The sequence below is a fragment of the Podarcis liolepis genome (assembly GCF_965112155.1).
Source record: "Podarcis liolepis genome assembly, chromosome: 11".
NCBI lineage: Eukaryota > Metazoa > Chordata > Lepidosauria > Squamata > Lacertidae > Podarcis > Podarcis liolepis.
In genome coordinates this window covers 29,657,239-29,672,771 of record NC_139565.1, presented here as the reverse complement: position 1 = coordinate 29,672,771, position 15,533 = coordinate 29,657,239, and the positions used below count along the sequence as shown (strand labels likewise).

At 42.7% G+C, this 15,533-nt stretch overlaps 1 protein-coding gene across 7 annotated transcripts in view; it reads right to left on the bottom strand.

Annotated features, from left to right (window-relative positions):
- Positions 1 to 1,270: 1,270 nt before the first annotated feature.
- Positions 1,271 to 15,533, bottom strand: part of ARB2A (ARB2 cotranscriptional regulator A) — a 209,396-nt gene continuing 195,133 nt past the window's right edge. For all 7 annotated transcript variants that reach the window (XM_083465445.1, XM_083465442.1, XM_083465446.1 and 4 more), the window contains one exon: positions 1,271 to 4,213. In XM_083465445.1, the coding sequence (XP_083321571.1) occupies positions 4,071 to 4,213 (143 nt within the window). In that variant the 3' untranslated portion in view covers positions 1,271 to 4,070. The remainder of the gene's footprint in view (positions 4,214 to 15,533) is intronic.

Sequence of the window (15,533 nt, the reverse complement as noted above, 5' to 3'; positions counted from 1 at the left end):
ACTTACCTTCGAGAGAGCCTCATCCAACTCAGTGGGAGTAAGACTGACTTCCTGACATGTCTGGGATGGATGGCTTACAGCGAAATTCTATACAACAGGTCTCCTGTGAACTAGGTACTATTGTTCTCCAGGTAACCATTCTTAGAACTGGACCCATTGCTAGAAGTCCCGGTCCAGGAGTCCGCACTTCAGAAGGAGCTTCTCCTTCTGTAACCTCAGGAAAGTAGGCTAGCTGGGTGGCGGGAGGGCTATTCCTTTGGGGAAGGGTCTTGGCCCTTCCTCTGGTGCCATCCATGTAAAAAGGTCTAGTGATTTCCGCACCCAGGGTGCCCCCTTTCCCAGCTTCTCCCACTTTCTAACGCCAGCAAGGTGCAATAAGAGGACAGTTGTGCAAGGAAGGAAAGCCACTCTTCCTTGGTTGGGGCTGACAAGCCTTAAGCGCCTTCCTAGAAAAGACCAGCGATGGCTCCAAGAGGAAAATGAACGAGCCTCATCCCATGCAGGCATCCCTTGAAAGACCCCTTGATTCGAACTGGGGAGAAGCCCATGTATGACCCTAAAAATGCTTCATAATTTGCTGCTGGGGATTTTTATACATGGTAGAATTTATGGCTCGGATGAAATAAACGCTAAATTGGGAAAGCTCAAGCCCCGGAACCTTTGCTGGACGCCACACAACACTTTCGAAGGTTTTCTTTTTCTTTTTTGGCTTTTGCACTCATATACGCAGGTACTGGGGATGAAGCCCCTCGGAACTTACTGGCGCCTCGTTTTGGGTAAGCGTGAATGGGACCGAGCTGCATCACAGGCGATTTTTTTTAATTGTCAAAAGCTGGGGTTATAATTTGTTTGGATAAAATGGTTCCTAAACATACCCTCCGCAATACCCATTCGCAGGAATTCCCATGCACTGTGGTGTCCGATTCATCCTTTCGCTTCTATATGTGCCTTTCCTCCCCAGCCCTTTTAACAGTAAACGCGATTTCCCCCGCCTCGCATTTTTGCAAGGCCTTGGATATTCGTAAACACGTTCAGAGGCCACGCAAATAATTCCCAGTCTTAAACGGCCCAGGTGGAGGAAGATCTTTCTTTCGCGGCTCGCTCTGCTGAGGGGCAACCGAGTCAGAGAGATCCTTCCTGGAAGCTGCTGCGCTCCCCTTGCTCCTGGCAAACAGGTTTTGTCCGGCCAGCAGCAAATGAACATCCCTTTGAGTTGTTGCGCCTGGCACAGTTGCTTAACAAGACCAGAGACAAGAAAGTCACATCCGCATTTTAAAAGAGAAACCATTTTTTTATTGGTTCAGTGTAAACAGAAAGAGACAACCCTTTGAACAGCTCCCTGTGTGCTTTACAGTTGGGTCCAGAAGCAGCGAGAACACAACCCAGGCAACGGCACGAGATACAGAGCAAGGGGCTGGTGGGACCACACCGGAAGGAGTAGAAACCTCAACCGTGACACTTTGGAGAGGAGGAAAAAACTCATTTGGTGAGATTTGGCACTTTGCAGAGCCCTAGAGGCTTTCACAAAAGACAGGGTAAGGTCTAAGGGTTGCTGTGGGAAAAGCCCACAAGATCACAGCTAAGGAAAGAAAAAGCATGGATAAGAAAAAAAGACCAGGTCGACCGTCTACCACCCTGAAGCTGACGTTAAGGTGGGCCCAGGCGGGTGTGTGTGTGTGTGAGAGAGAGAGAGAGAGAGAGAGAGAGAGGAGCAGTTCCAGAGAACGGGGAAACGGGAGACCGGGACCATCAGGTGGGGGAGATGGTCACCAGGGAAGCGATCAGGAGACTATTCCTGCCGCAAGCCTGCCCGACTATGGCTCGTTCATGCTCCCTGCACAGAAGAGTAGGTGTGCAACTTGCCAGTCTGAAAGGCCACCCCTTCACAGAGCAGAAGAGGTCAGGCGAGGAAACCGACGCGCCGAGACAGGCCACCTTCACCTCTGCACTTGGAGCCACTTGACTCTGGCTTTGAATCTGCCCCCAGAGAGATGGCGCTGGCAGGTTTCCGATGGAAGGGAAAGCCCTTGTCTCTCTCTCTCTCCACTTTGCACCGACAGGGCCCCTTAACCCGAATTGCGCCCTTTGGGATAATCTTAACAGCAGCGCTTTCAAAGACGTGCGCCAACACGTCTGTTCTGAAATCCCAAAAGCTTCCCTTTCAAACGAGCTGGTGGTGGGTATCTAACGAAATCGCCCAGCCACTGAATGCATGCATGAGATGAAATGTGACCCCCTCTTTCGCTCGGGTAACATCTGAGGGGAGGCCAGGAAAAGTTCAAACGCTCCTTGGTGCCCCGGCGCGCCTACTCGAGCACCAGCCAGGCGCTGCTGCTCTGGAAGAGGCCGGGTTGCCGTCCGATGGGGGGATCCCTCTGCGCAAGCCGCGCGCAGGGCAGCAACTCCCGGCAGTCAGCTGAGCCTCGTGGCCTGGCCGAGAACGTGGAGAGGGCGCCCCAGGCTTGGAGTCCGGGTCGGGCAGAGCTTTGGGGGATGTGAGATGAGGCCCATAGGGACCCCACTCCTTTTATCCACACTGGCCACGAGTTTGGGTTTTAGAAGCCCGTGAATTTGCGGCGTTGGGTGAAAGGCAGACCCTACTGAGTGAGTATCATGGTAACTGGAAACACCCGGTGACAACAGATGGATTTTTAGGTCTGCGTGGAATTATAAAGAGTCAGGACTCATTGAAAGCCATGAGGAATTTAAGGAATGTAAAAACGACGTCCTCTTGCTTATAACAAAAGTGATTAGCAACGTCAGTAATACATGCTTCTTTTCTTTCTTTCTTTTTTGCTATTAATATTTCACAGTGTCACCAGACGGTGAAGGTAAATCGAAACTGGCTTCAGGAGTTCAACAGATTGAGTGAGAAAAAAGATCTTTCGGCAGGGAGGGGGGGAAGTCGCCCCTCCCGGCAAAGGCGGACCCTGTTTCAGCAAGGAATGGAAAACTCTGCTGCCCCGGCCTCGCTCCGGGAGGCCCAGGGCGGAGAGGCGGCGTCCTGGGAGCGTCCAGGATCTTTAAAAAAGTTCTTCGCTATCTGATTTGTCACAAAATAGAGATTCTGTTAGAATAAAAAATAAACGTTTCAACCAAGTATTAGAAGCAACATTTTAAATACTGGTATTATTTGCTCTATATTACATCTGTCGCTAAAACATCCTTTTAGGGTTTTTAATGACTCAGCAAACTCCCTAGGAACCACATAAGCAAAGAGCGCTCGGTAGTTTTGGCGCATTTGAAAGTAAATTAAAGTCCTCTTTCCATGCTCAGATTTGCTGAAGTCGCTCAAGTCTTCCTCATTAATAAACACCAAACAAAGCACCCACTGATTAAATGTATGGTTTCAGTTTGGGTGGCGCAGCCTCTCCGCAGCCTGAAGTAGAAAGAGTAAAATAGCCATTGCTGGAGTTACACGCGCATCCTAAACACATTGACGCGACACTTAAGTCTCACAAACGTAAAAGGCTTAGGATCGCTACCATTGTGTCAATACAGTTTATTAGGGCCCCTGAATTTAAAAAGCACGGAAATATTTTATTATTATTATTATTTTTAAAAAACCCGCCCAAAGCGTTTGCGGGAAATCATTAAAGAGCCTAACGCGTAGGCGGGACCATGGTTAGCGAGAGTTGAAGTCCACCATTAAAATCAAGGAGAACTAAATGTGAGCTCCGACGGCAGGGAGGGGCGAGGGAGGGCCGGGCGCTAGGACCCGGGAGGCGCCGCGTCCGCCCGCCATCAGCTCGGTGCCGGGCTCTGTCAGGGCAATTAGAGCTGCACCAGGCTGCGCGGTGCGGTGCTGCTGTCAGCCTTAATCTGCGCACTGATGGGCAGCCCGAAATCCCCGCCGCAGCCCACAGGAAGCACAACCAGTGAACCCATATTGCTTTGACAGTTGCACTCATCTAGAAATAATGCAAAACGCTACTTAGATGTAGACACGGCGACCCTGTGCTCTAGGAAGAAAACAATCTAATGAGGGGCTGGGACTGCCGAGCGCCGCCGCCCAGACGCGCAGGCGGGAAGGCAGGCAGGCGCCGGCTCCCGCCCGCCCACCCGCCCGGTTACAGCTCCTCGTAGCGGATCCGCTGCGAGCGGCGCGTCGGAGCCGCTTTGCCCGAGCTGCTCTTCGCCTCCATGGCGTCGCCGAAGAAGCGGAAGATCGACGCGTAGCTCTTCCACGAGGTCAGCTCGTGCCGCTCCGTGCCTGCAACACACAAGGAAGGAGAAGCACAGCGTCACTGCCTGCGACTCGGGCGGAGGGAAGGGAGGAGGGGGAGGGGGAGGAGGACACTCCGCCCCCCGACGACAGCGAGCCACAGGGGTCAAGTTGAGGAGCGGGACGCAGGCGGCGGCCGGAGCAGCGTCGCCAGGCGCGCAGGCAGCCCCCGCCCTCCCGGATCCCCCCTTCTTGGCGAAAGGGCACCCAGGCTGAAATCCTGCGCACCCTGACCCGGGAGTGCATGCCCCTGGCATCAAGGGGGCCTTGCTTGTGCTGCGTAAGTGCGCAGCCAGGCCTGGGGCTGTGAAAGGTTAGCCTCTCCATCAGGGCACGGGAGAGGGGTTTTCTGAAGCCTGGCAGCCCGCAAGGCCTGCCCTCTCATCCAGGCTGCCCGTGCCAAGGCTGATTGTGGCAACTCACAACTGCGAGAGGAGCATTCTGCACATGCTAGGGGGGCACTGCCTTCCCCTGCTTCACCAGGCCTGCAGCTTGGCACTGAAAAGAGCTTCTGAACTCTTGACTCAAATTAAGCCCCAGGGAAGGGAAAGGAGTTGTTAACCAGCCTTAAGACAGGAAAAGGGCTCTCATTGAGAAGGGGTAGGATTCCGGTTTGGTACTAAGTATCCTGTCTGCCTCTTTTCTCCACCAACCATTTAGATCATTCCCAACGGGGTTAATTATTTTCATTTTCATTTGTTTTAAAGTTCAAGATACTGCCCGTACAACAAACCTACACAGTTATTCACATTTTATAGAGAGGAAATCAGGTCTGAAAGCTAATAGTTCTGAAATAAACTTAAGAGAAAACGTGGGAGACTTAGTGGATACATGCCTCATTGGTCCAAATCTAATATCCTAATCTACTAGGGGCAGGTGCAGAGACTCTCCTATACCTGCAACAGTTACATAGTAACAGATATTTTGGCAGATGCAGATCCTTGACAAGCTGAACATGCAAAAATCTTGTCTGCAAAGAGTAAGGATGTAGGAGTAATGCCCTTTGGTAGTCTGATCATCCTATTATGTTTATATTCCCAATTTTTGATGGAACAGAACCTTGGGAAGCTGAGCACTTAAGTGGCTTGATTAGCAAGGCGCTCTCAGGCAGCAGTATATGTGACCTTGTTTTAGGAAAGCTGGGGTGCCTTTCAAACAGAAGTAGTACCATAACGTCTTTTCTCCAGTGTTTCTTGTTCCCAAAAGACAGCTGCTTAATTAGGTACACTTTCCTGTATGACCAGGCATTTCACTCTTCTACAAGCAAGAATCAAGTGAACAGACCGAGAAACAACTTTTTTGTGCTTAAAACACTCATATCCACTTAGATAAAGCCTCTCTTTTAATAAACCAAATGTATGCGGTTATGGTGATGGTCCCCCACACCTGCAAAAACACAGATTAAATCTATTATGATTAATACATACATACATATATATATGCTGTAGCACCATAAATCTGTATTCTGGAAAAGTGAGATGGATCTGGGATCATTGTTCTTGACATATGCTTTTCCTCTCTCACACTGATTGGCTAAGGAGTCCCAAAACCTTTTACTCCCCTGCATGTTTCTTTCATAAACCAAACAGTAACAGCATCTAATAATCCCCCCCAATACCCAGCAACCAGATGCCCTGAAAGAGTTCAGAGCCCTTCCTATATAACACAATTATGCAGAGATGCTGCTGGGAAGCCTCCAGATCCCAGGCTCCTGTATGATACTTTAACATTGTTAATGATAATTCTCCACTCTGTAATAGTAGGTCATTGCTATGGTTACTCTACAATGGTGCAACACTTTGCTTTCCCCTTCAGCTATTCGCGGAGACCTGGTAACCACATTTGTTGCCTAGCAACAGTTTTGTGAGAGTATCACAATCTGGGAGTTACAACAATAAAGGACATGATGGCCCTGGCCTACCCTGAAGGAGAGCTTTCCTGATGGGTGGTTGGGTGTCTCTGGGATGGGAGTGATACAAAAATATATATTCTGAGTCCCTGCTGGATCATACCAATGATAGTAATACTAGCATACAGTTGCAAAGCCACTTCCTTACAAAAACAACATTCTTACTACTCCCATAAAGAGATCCCTTTCCAGAGGCAACTATTACACAAAGACCCTTCTACAGTGCATATACATCCCACCGCAGAGGTTTGCTTTTCAAATCTAATTTGCACATATATTCCCCTACACTCTTAACACTTAAGGCAGGTCACTTCAAAGAAGGATATCACTTCCACAGATGCCTTTTATAAAATGCATTAACCATCACATACAAGCACCTTTAAAACAAAGGGCTTTGTATCACAGCAAACATCCTGGGGACATTAAGGGCACAAAGAATTCCTTGTAACACAAAGAAAAAGATAGATAGCACTTTTTCAAAGATATCTCACCTGCCCATAGATAAATCTGGCACACATATGTTGTAAGTTTTAGCAAATAGACTAAAATTGCAAAAAGACAATTGGCCACTTTATACGCTCTCTTAAACAGGTAGCCACAATTACATTATTGTCCCCACTTCTAATTGCATTTAAGCAGAACACAAAGGTAGTCAATAATCTCCATTCACAATTTTTAATCTTACATATTAGTACTGTAGGATGCTACTCTGCACAAATATTTTCCACATCTTCCACATCCATAGTACAACTAACATTTATCCCTTTATGTTGTCACTGATCTCTCTCTCATAAGCCAGTATACCTTAATTTGTAAATATAGGCCTACATTTACAATAAATTACTTGCAGAGTGATGGGAATGTTTCACTATTTATCACATCTGTTTTCCTTTGTGAACAGCCATCTTCCAAATACACATGGACCAAAAAAAGGGAGAGAAGACACGTGCTAATTGTACTCCCATCCTTTTCTCTCTCCTTCAATATGTAACCTACACTTTTCCTTAGGAGAGATCATACTTACACTTGCTAGTGTTACTGAGACTATGATCAACTTGTTAAGATTTCCCGTAGCAATCCTCTTATGCCACTTCTCTCCAAAACCAATTCAGGCTTTTGAATCTAGAGGGAACTGATGACTCAATGGGCTAAAGCAATTTTAACTCCCTTTCCTCATTGTCTCTTACCTTGTAACAATCTTACTGATGGATGAACAATTTCCCTTGTGGTACAATCGCTACAATGACTTTTTAGTTTCTACAATTATGATGATCTGTTGCTTGACTAGGATTGCTCTAAAATCTTAGTCCTCTCATACTGTCAAGTATAAATGCTGACCCTTCATAACATTTGAGATGTCACATTTTGCTCATAGATATTCATGGTTAACTATCAGAGAGAGCGGGGGTGGGGGGGGCGAAGAGTAGCACATCTTTCCAGGATTTCACAGTAAAACATTATGGCCACCATCCATGGAATGTTCCATTGATCTGATTTTCTCATTATATAACAATTTTGCCAAATGGAAATGAGCAGGAGGCAAAAACATGTATCCAAGTAGTAGCAGGAAATAATAGGCCTAAGTCATTTCATGGTAAATGAAATATTCTCACAATATTATTTATTCTCACAATAAAGAGAATAAAGTAATGTGTTAAAATATTGATCAAAATCACAGTGAACCAGATAGTAAACTTTGCATAGGAATACAAGTGCAGGCCATTTTCTACACAGACTTTTGTATGGGGCTTAAAAAAATATCCACTGAGGGACAAAGGACGGGGAACAAGAACAACATTTTATCTGCCTCCCATGGCTCTGCTTCTTTATACTAATATAAGTTAGGGAATCAATGTAGGAAAGCAGGATTCTTTTGGCATGTATTATTTCTGGGATCAGGAACCAGGAAATCAAATTACAGTGCATCTGTATATGGCTACCCACTTTTCAGCTAATGTAAAATTAAGAAGACACTGGACTTCAGCAGCACATTTCTAGGGACAATGAAGCTTCGACAACGAAATTGCTTCAAAAGCATCTTTTTGATATAGAAGAACTTGCACTGCTGTCCCTGAGGAGCAAACTCATAAAAACTTCATTTACAAAAAGTCCTCTGTTCTGGCACCTGCTGAACTCTGGAGGCTCACCTCCTCTCTTTGCTTTTTTTGGCTAGTTTTGGCAGTGCCCTCCATTCTTTTTTCTTATGAAAAATTATGGTAACAAAAAATTCAATCCCAACCATGTCTACTCAGGAGTAAGTCATACTCAGTGAGGCTTACTCCTAGTAAGTGGAGTTAGGATTGCAGCCTAAGGCAATAGCTAATTGAGGTTTCCTAATTCCCATCTAGCCTTTTTTTATATATATATAGGAACTTCATGAAATGCTTGGTTGACAAAATGTAGCTAGATGTCTATGATCAAAGTCATTGATTACCACATGGCTGAACTGAATGAAATCATGGGAGAGGCAGTTATTAGTATAAGTTCTTTGCCGAAGGACAAAACTGGAGGCTGAAATATGAAATATTTGTACCAAGTGAATAAAAACTATCAGTGCAGCCACACTGAGCAATGCAACAGAATAAAACCACAAAAACAACTTCAAGAAATAAACCTTATGGGATTTATGCAATCTGAGAAGTATGGTGTAATGAGAGGGTGTATTAAAATCAATGAGTGGGAGAAGGTAAGAACAACCTAGAATCTTGCTACCCTTAAGATTTCTCAATTGTACCAGAAGCACTGAACATGAAGAGCTCATGTAGTTTCACAGGGGACTGTTTCAATATATGAGGGTAGAAAATAACTGCTTTGGAAATCATTAGTTTGCAAGGCAGCCATTTTAAAATCTGAGGCAATTTAAAGATGAAGGCAGAAGAAATGCAAAATGGATCCATGCTAGCCAAAGGAAGCAATAATTTTTAAAATACTAAGTGAAAAATAGTAAACACAAAGTGGATCTACTAATGAATGATTTAATTTGTCTAAAAGGGGTAAGATAGTAGATAGTTTTAATATCAGTCTAAAAATACAGAAAAGTAGTACTGATGAACAATGGAGACCTTGTCAATATAACTGTTGGATTAGAAAAAAAAATACACAGATGTGGGAATACTTAGAAAATAATAATATACAAATCAGCAGGTCTGGATGACAAGCATCACAGAGTCGTAAGGGAATTAGTTAATGAATTTGCTGAACTACTGGCAATTATTTCTGAAAACTCATGCAAAATCAGGAAGATGCCAGAGCACTGGTGTGGGTGGGAAGCAACTACTTGTGGCAAATTTGACTGCAATTCAGAGAAAATAATAACGGTATTCTTAAAAGGGAAAAATCCACACATACCTACAAGGTAATGAGAAATTTAGGAATAAATAGAAATAGACATGTCAATAATTATATCACACTGAATTACTAAATGTCTAGGCAGTAACATGGATGATTTTCTGTTTGTCCAGTACAATAATGGTTTTCCTGGAGATATGCACAAAGAACTGCAGTATTATTAACCTAGTGGGTTGAGAAGTTTCCATTACCTCCCGTTTGTATCCAGGCAGAGCTAGAACTAGGGGCAGAAGCAACATTTCTAGAATTAGAAGGTCATATGCAGTGACCCCAATCCAGAGAACCTCACGTGCAGCACTAGAATGCATGCAAGGTTCTTCTTGTCTTGGTCTGGCAGAACTGTACAAGCTGATGGGGAAAGAAGGTGAATAAATCACATGGGATGTTGACTCTCTTGCATGGTGTGTCCAGCGGGACAGTGCATGCCATCCTGAATACTGAAAGTGTTAGATTTTAGCATCCTTTTGCATGTGAAGGGAATAATTCAGAAAATGGTGTACACAGAGAAGTATTTCTAAGCATTACTTCCCTATGCTTCTTGGGGGAGGTGAATCAGATTATTATTATTATTATTATTATTATTATTATTAAAATGGCCCTGCAGGTGTGTTGGGCCAACTGTAACATCTTACTGTACAAATATTCTCTCAACAACTGGGAATTAATCATATCACCAAGTGCTTATCTTAGATTTACTGTGTGACTGAATAGGATAGTTTTAATACAATACAATCCGCTCCACTCTGTCCCATTCTGTTTTCCCCTTTTCGTGACATCTCTATGATGTTTGGGGGCTACTTCCCAGTTTGATTGTGCATCATTTGGACGCTCCTAAACTGGCCATTGTCTGTGGAACAATTTATGAGATTATATCAATGACATAGGCAGACAAGCTAGAGTTCATGTTTCAGCCCAGGGTTCCAGAGTAAACTCATGACTATTCTGAAGACAGTTGAAAATATGCAATTAACTTCAGTGGGATTGGGCAAAGTATTAGGCTCATGTTTTAAAAACTTCATTAACAACCTGGAATAGTAAATAAATGTGTTAATGTTAAATTAATTAGGAAAATATCTACAAAATGGAAAGCAAAATAAGCATTAATAGGAGTGGGGGGAAATACTGAGATGTTAGACATCTACAGTGCAATTCTTTGCATGTTTATTTAGATTTCAGTGGGGCTTACTCTACAAGAAGTGTGTACCAGATTCTAACCTTAAGCAGGAAAAAAGTTAAGTATGATTTAGTTTTGTATTTCCAGAAAACTGCTATCACTAGTGAATGTGCAAAATAATAAACAGCTGCACTTCATATTACTACTACTACTACTACTACTATTAAACATTTCTGGGCTTTTTCATGACAGGGGCAGAAATTCAATTTAAATTATTTTGTTGTTGCTGCTGCTCCCAGAAACTCCTCAAACTCCTCTTCTGAGTATTACAGTCTCTTTTGGTATTGGGCACTGAAATTAGAGCTGGTATAATTTACACCTGGAGATTGCCTGAGTAGGTGTTTGCCTACTGTGCAGGACAAAGTGCTCCTTCCGCAGAGTTTACAAGTTTCTGTAGGACAATGAGTCCCTGTTGTGGAGTATACAAGCTATGTAAAACAAAAGCTTGTCCTGCTGTGCAGAAAAAGAAGATTTCAATACAAATCTTCATCTGCAGATAACTACCTAGGTTGATACACTTCATTTTAGTTATTTGCTGCAGTGGTAATGTCAAAACATTTCTCCAAGGACCTGACGATGCTTGAAATTTTCAATTATGTCAAGTTATGCCAATCCAACTAAATTCAGTTCAGTTGGATGCATTGGACTAGGAACAACAACAACAACAACTGTCAGGGACATCTCTGTAGATGTTGTTGGATTATAATTGCTATAAGTCCCTGCCAGTATGACCAGTGTTAATGGATGATGGGAGTTGTAGTCCAACAACATTATTGGCTTCTTGCAGAAAATGTCTAATTTCAGGTGCTGGCACAGAAATCAACTTGTGCATTTACTGGTGACGTGAATCTTCACCATAGCTTTACAAGAAAGGGAATAGGAGATTCTCAGAATACTACCTGCTAGACAATGAATAATGATATGTGCTTTAGTTAATCTGCAGACAGGTATGCTGGATCTTGGGCTTCCTATCTTTGTTATTTTCTGAAACCTTAAAAAAAATATTTTTCAAGCCCTCTTTAAACACCTGGAAATTCAGTGGTTACAATAAAGGCATGGCTGCCATATAAAGTGCAGTGGCCCTATCATGAATCCAAGTGAACTTATGTTCTACACTATTTCATGGGTTGAGACCTGTAATTTTTACAAAAGCTTATTTCAAATATGTAGCCAGTGATGTTATATGCCTAGTTTTTAAAGCCTAAATTCACCTCCCTTTCTGTACTACTTCTGCTAGCAAAATTTGTATAGTGCTGTCATATCACTTCCCAGTCTCCTTTTTATAAGCTAAAGGGGCAAAACCTTTGAAACATCTACTCAGAAAATACATTTTACTTAACCAACCTGATTGCTTTTTGCATGGATTCCATTTTGAACATTTTTTATTTAAATGGGTAACCAACATGAAGCATTTTTCCAGATGTGGTCTTATCAGACCTAGTACGAGGGTACCAATAATTCTTTTGTTCCTACCAAAGTTTCCTACCCTAATAAATCCAAGAACAGACTTTGCCTTAAAAGCTTGTAGAATTTACTTTTTCCTCTTTGCATCAGCATCACATTGATAGTTCACTTTCACCTTGTGACCACCCAGTATCTTGAAATCTCTTTCTTCCCCAGTTGTTCCTACTTGATGAGCCCACAGTCCCAAATGCATGACCTTACACATATTGAATTTTCTTGTATTTTTATTATTACACCAGTTCATGAGATCATCTATTTCAGTCTGCATAATTTCCTGATCCTTCCTTGTATTGACACTGCCTCCTCGCTCAGTATCAGCTGCAAATTTAATCAAAACACCCCTACTTCTCTTTCTATTACTAATAAAAATACTGAATAAACTTCAGCCTAAGAATGGTCACAGGGATATTCTACTGCTGATTTCTTTCCAATTAGAATTTTTGCTTTTAGCAAACCCTTTTGTATTTTCCTCTTTCTCCATAGTCTTAGGGTCACATTAGACATAATTTAGAAGTATACTGCAAATAGCCTATGCATACCTTGAATGTTAGGGGATATGTTGTAGGTTTCATAGAATAGCAATTTTAAACGTCCACTGAAGCATTTTGATTCACATAGCAAGCTGGCTGTTGCCTTTATTCCTGTTGTTCAGTGCCACTACATTCCAACAGTTGTTTGAAAATTCAGGGAGCCTGGTAATACTAGGCTTATGATAAGGCTAGAGGATACAGATTAGTCCTCTACATATTGTTAAGTGTTACCATACGGTTAGCAGTTCTATTAAAGTGTCCACTTACACATTAAATGTTTAATATGTCAAAAATGTGTGTTCACTAACACATGGATGATATGGTCACACATAACAGGGATCTGAGGTTCATTGCTGTAGTGTAAAGCAGGCATTTGCCCTCATGCAGCTCTAAAACGATCTTCAGTCTGATAATAACAGGTAGTAAGGCAGACATAACATACAGCTGCAAAGAGCACGCCTCAACTAATGACTCAGTCCAGTAAAACTTGTTTTGTGTAAAATAAAAAGATGGACTTATTCTAAAACAAATCCACTCCTTCATAAAGACTCCACACTGACTGCTGAACACATATGCAAAGATACCGTGAGCATGCAGTGGGCCTCTTCACCTAATAGGATACGTATGGTTTAGGTCTGGTCAGTAGCACGCTTGAAAGCAAACATCATGTGGGCTGCTGTCAGACTCATGCAGTGAGTATACCATTGCATGAACCAGAGTCTTCACATGAAGGCTGTCCACACAGCTGCTATGATATGTGATTGTGGTGCATCCAAAAGGGCTGCCATGATTATGCAAATAAAGGAGGCATATGGACAGCCTTCATATCAAGGCACCAGTCCACACAATTGGTGCTTTTTTTGAGCTCTGCTGAGCTTTAACGTAACAGCACTCTCTGCTTGTGTTGAGGCTGTCAGTGTGAATCAAGAATTTACCTGGCACTCAGGCCCACTGATCTTATTAGGCTTACTTCTGAGTAGACATATTTTACTGTTCATTGCTTAACAAGGGAGAATATCTGTACCTACTGGTGTTGTTTTCTTACCACTTCAGTACTCTGATAGGCGAACACACTTCTCCTTTCTATGTGAATGTTAAAAGCACAGAGTATTGTGAATTGAAAGTATTGTGAATCTGTCAAGCCTCATTGCAGCAGCTGGTTTTAAAGCTGTTCTGTTTTCAAACACAGTATTTTGTAAGCATCTTATAGCTTAATAAATCCACATGGATCATTTATTCTTAGAATTGAATTAAACGAAAACTGGTGTCCTAAGTCCATGTTAGGTACATTTAAACAAGATAATATCTTATTTGCAAAGTCCACTAATCAAATGAAATTATGCAAAGTACCAGAGATACAGCCAAAACAACCACCTGAGCATTAACCAACAATTCCTTGAGACATGCACACAGCAGGGTTTGGGACAGGGGTGGGGACGGGGACAGGACAAACAGCATGATGTATAAAAGGGACATTAGAAAAGATGATGCCATGGAATCATACATTGTGCTGTAGCGTCAAAGGGGAATTCATTTAAAGATAAATGCAATGATTAATACTAAGGTCATAAGTAATTGACAGATCAAGGACAGACCTGAGACACCATATAAATACATACATTTGAAAAGAAAATGCACCTCTTTTATTCCAAGCAAGGATTGAAATTTAAGAGGAGGATTTTCATTGGAAATAAGGCCATTGTGAATAACAAGGCTACTCAGGGAATATATTGTTTTCTGCAAAGTTAAAAAGGGCAAGTCTGCGGCCCTACATAATTGAGATGTATGTGGGAGAATGTTATGGGTATGTTCACATCTAGGCTAATTCTAGATCAACATCAAAACCTCAATTTCTGTAGTGCTTTTACACAGTTTTATACCAATCTTTCCACTCCTCTTTTGCCTCCTCTTCTTTTTCCTGGCATGCACACCATACAGGGCAAAATATTGTGTTAATCCCATGTCACTTTGCTTTGTTTTCCCACACGGTTATCAGATTCAACCTGTGCCTTAAAATTCTACAATGAAGCTAAACATGAGACGGATGTAGCTTCTACTTCTTGCCACATTTACGGATGGATGGATGACAGGCCTGGGGGAAGTAGAGACAAGAGTAGCCATGGCCATCTTGTCCCTTGAAGCACTGGATCTTTTAAAAATACCAGGTAACATTTTTTTTTACAGGGGATTCTTCTCTGTTTGGCTTTCCCACCTTTCATTTCCACACAAATAGCAGTATCCCCATTTTGCAACTCCAGTAATCCACGTAATAACCATGCATGTTTCTACCACTAACAGCAGCAAGTAAACACCAGCCAAAAATACCGAGCAGAAAATTGTGTGAATGGTAGAGGGAGAGTGAAACAGCTGCCTCAGGAAGCAAATGCTGGGAGCCAGGCAGTAGCAAGACAGAGCTGTATGTGCCATTTGGCTGGCTCTGTGCCCTTCCAGCTAGCCTGCTGCCCTCAGATGCTGTGTCCCATTGCCAGTGTAGATGTAAAACTAGCAGATTAATCTGGTCAGTTTCTGTACACAAAATTGAGGTGGGTGAGGATGGTACCTTCTCCTTCAACTCAGGCAGCAAAATATCTTGGGCTGATCCTGACCCCACAGGTACACCAAAATCACAGATAATGTATAATCCACATTTATTTGAATGATCATTTCCTTTTATGTTGTGCTATTGTGGAAAATTTTGTAACCCTAACAAACAATACATTCATCTGGATTACATAAGAGAAATTTAAACTTAAATTATTTTCTTTTTGACTATGTCTCAGCAGTCCAAACAAATATATTATCCTTAAGTTTTTATTGCACAGAAAATATTGATCTAGGTTTTCCATGTAACGTGCATTAAATAGTCAAAACTATGAGGCTACA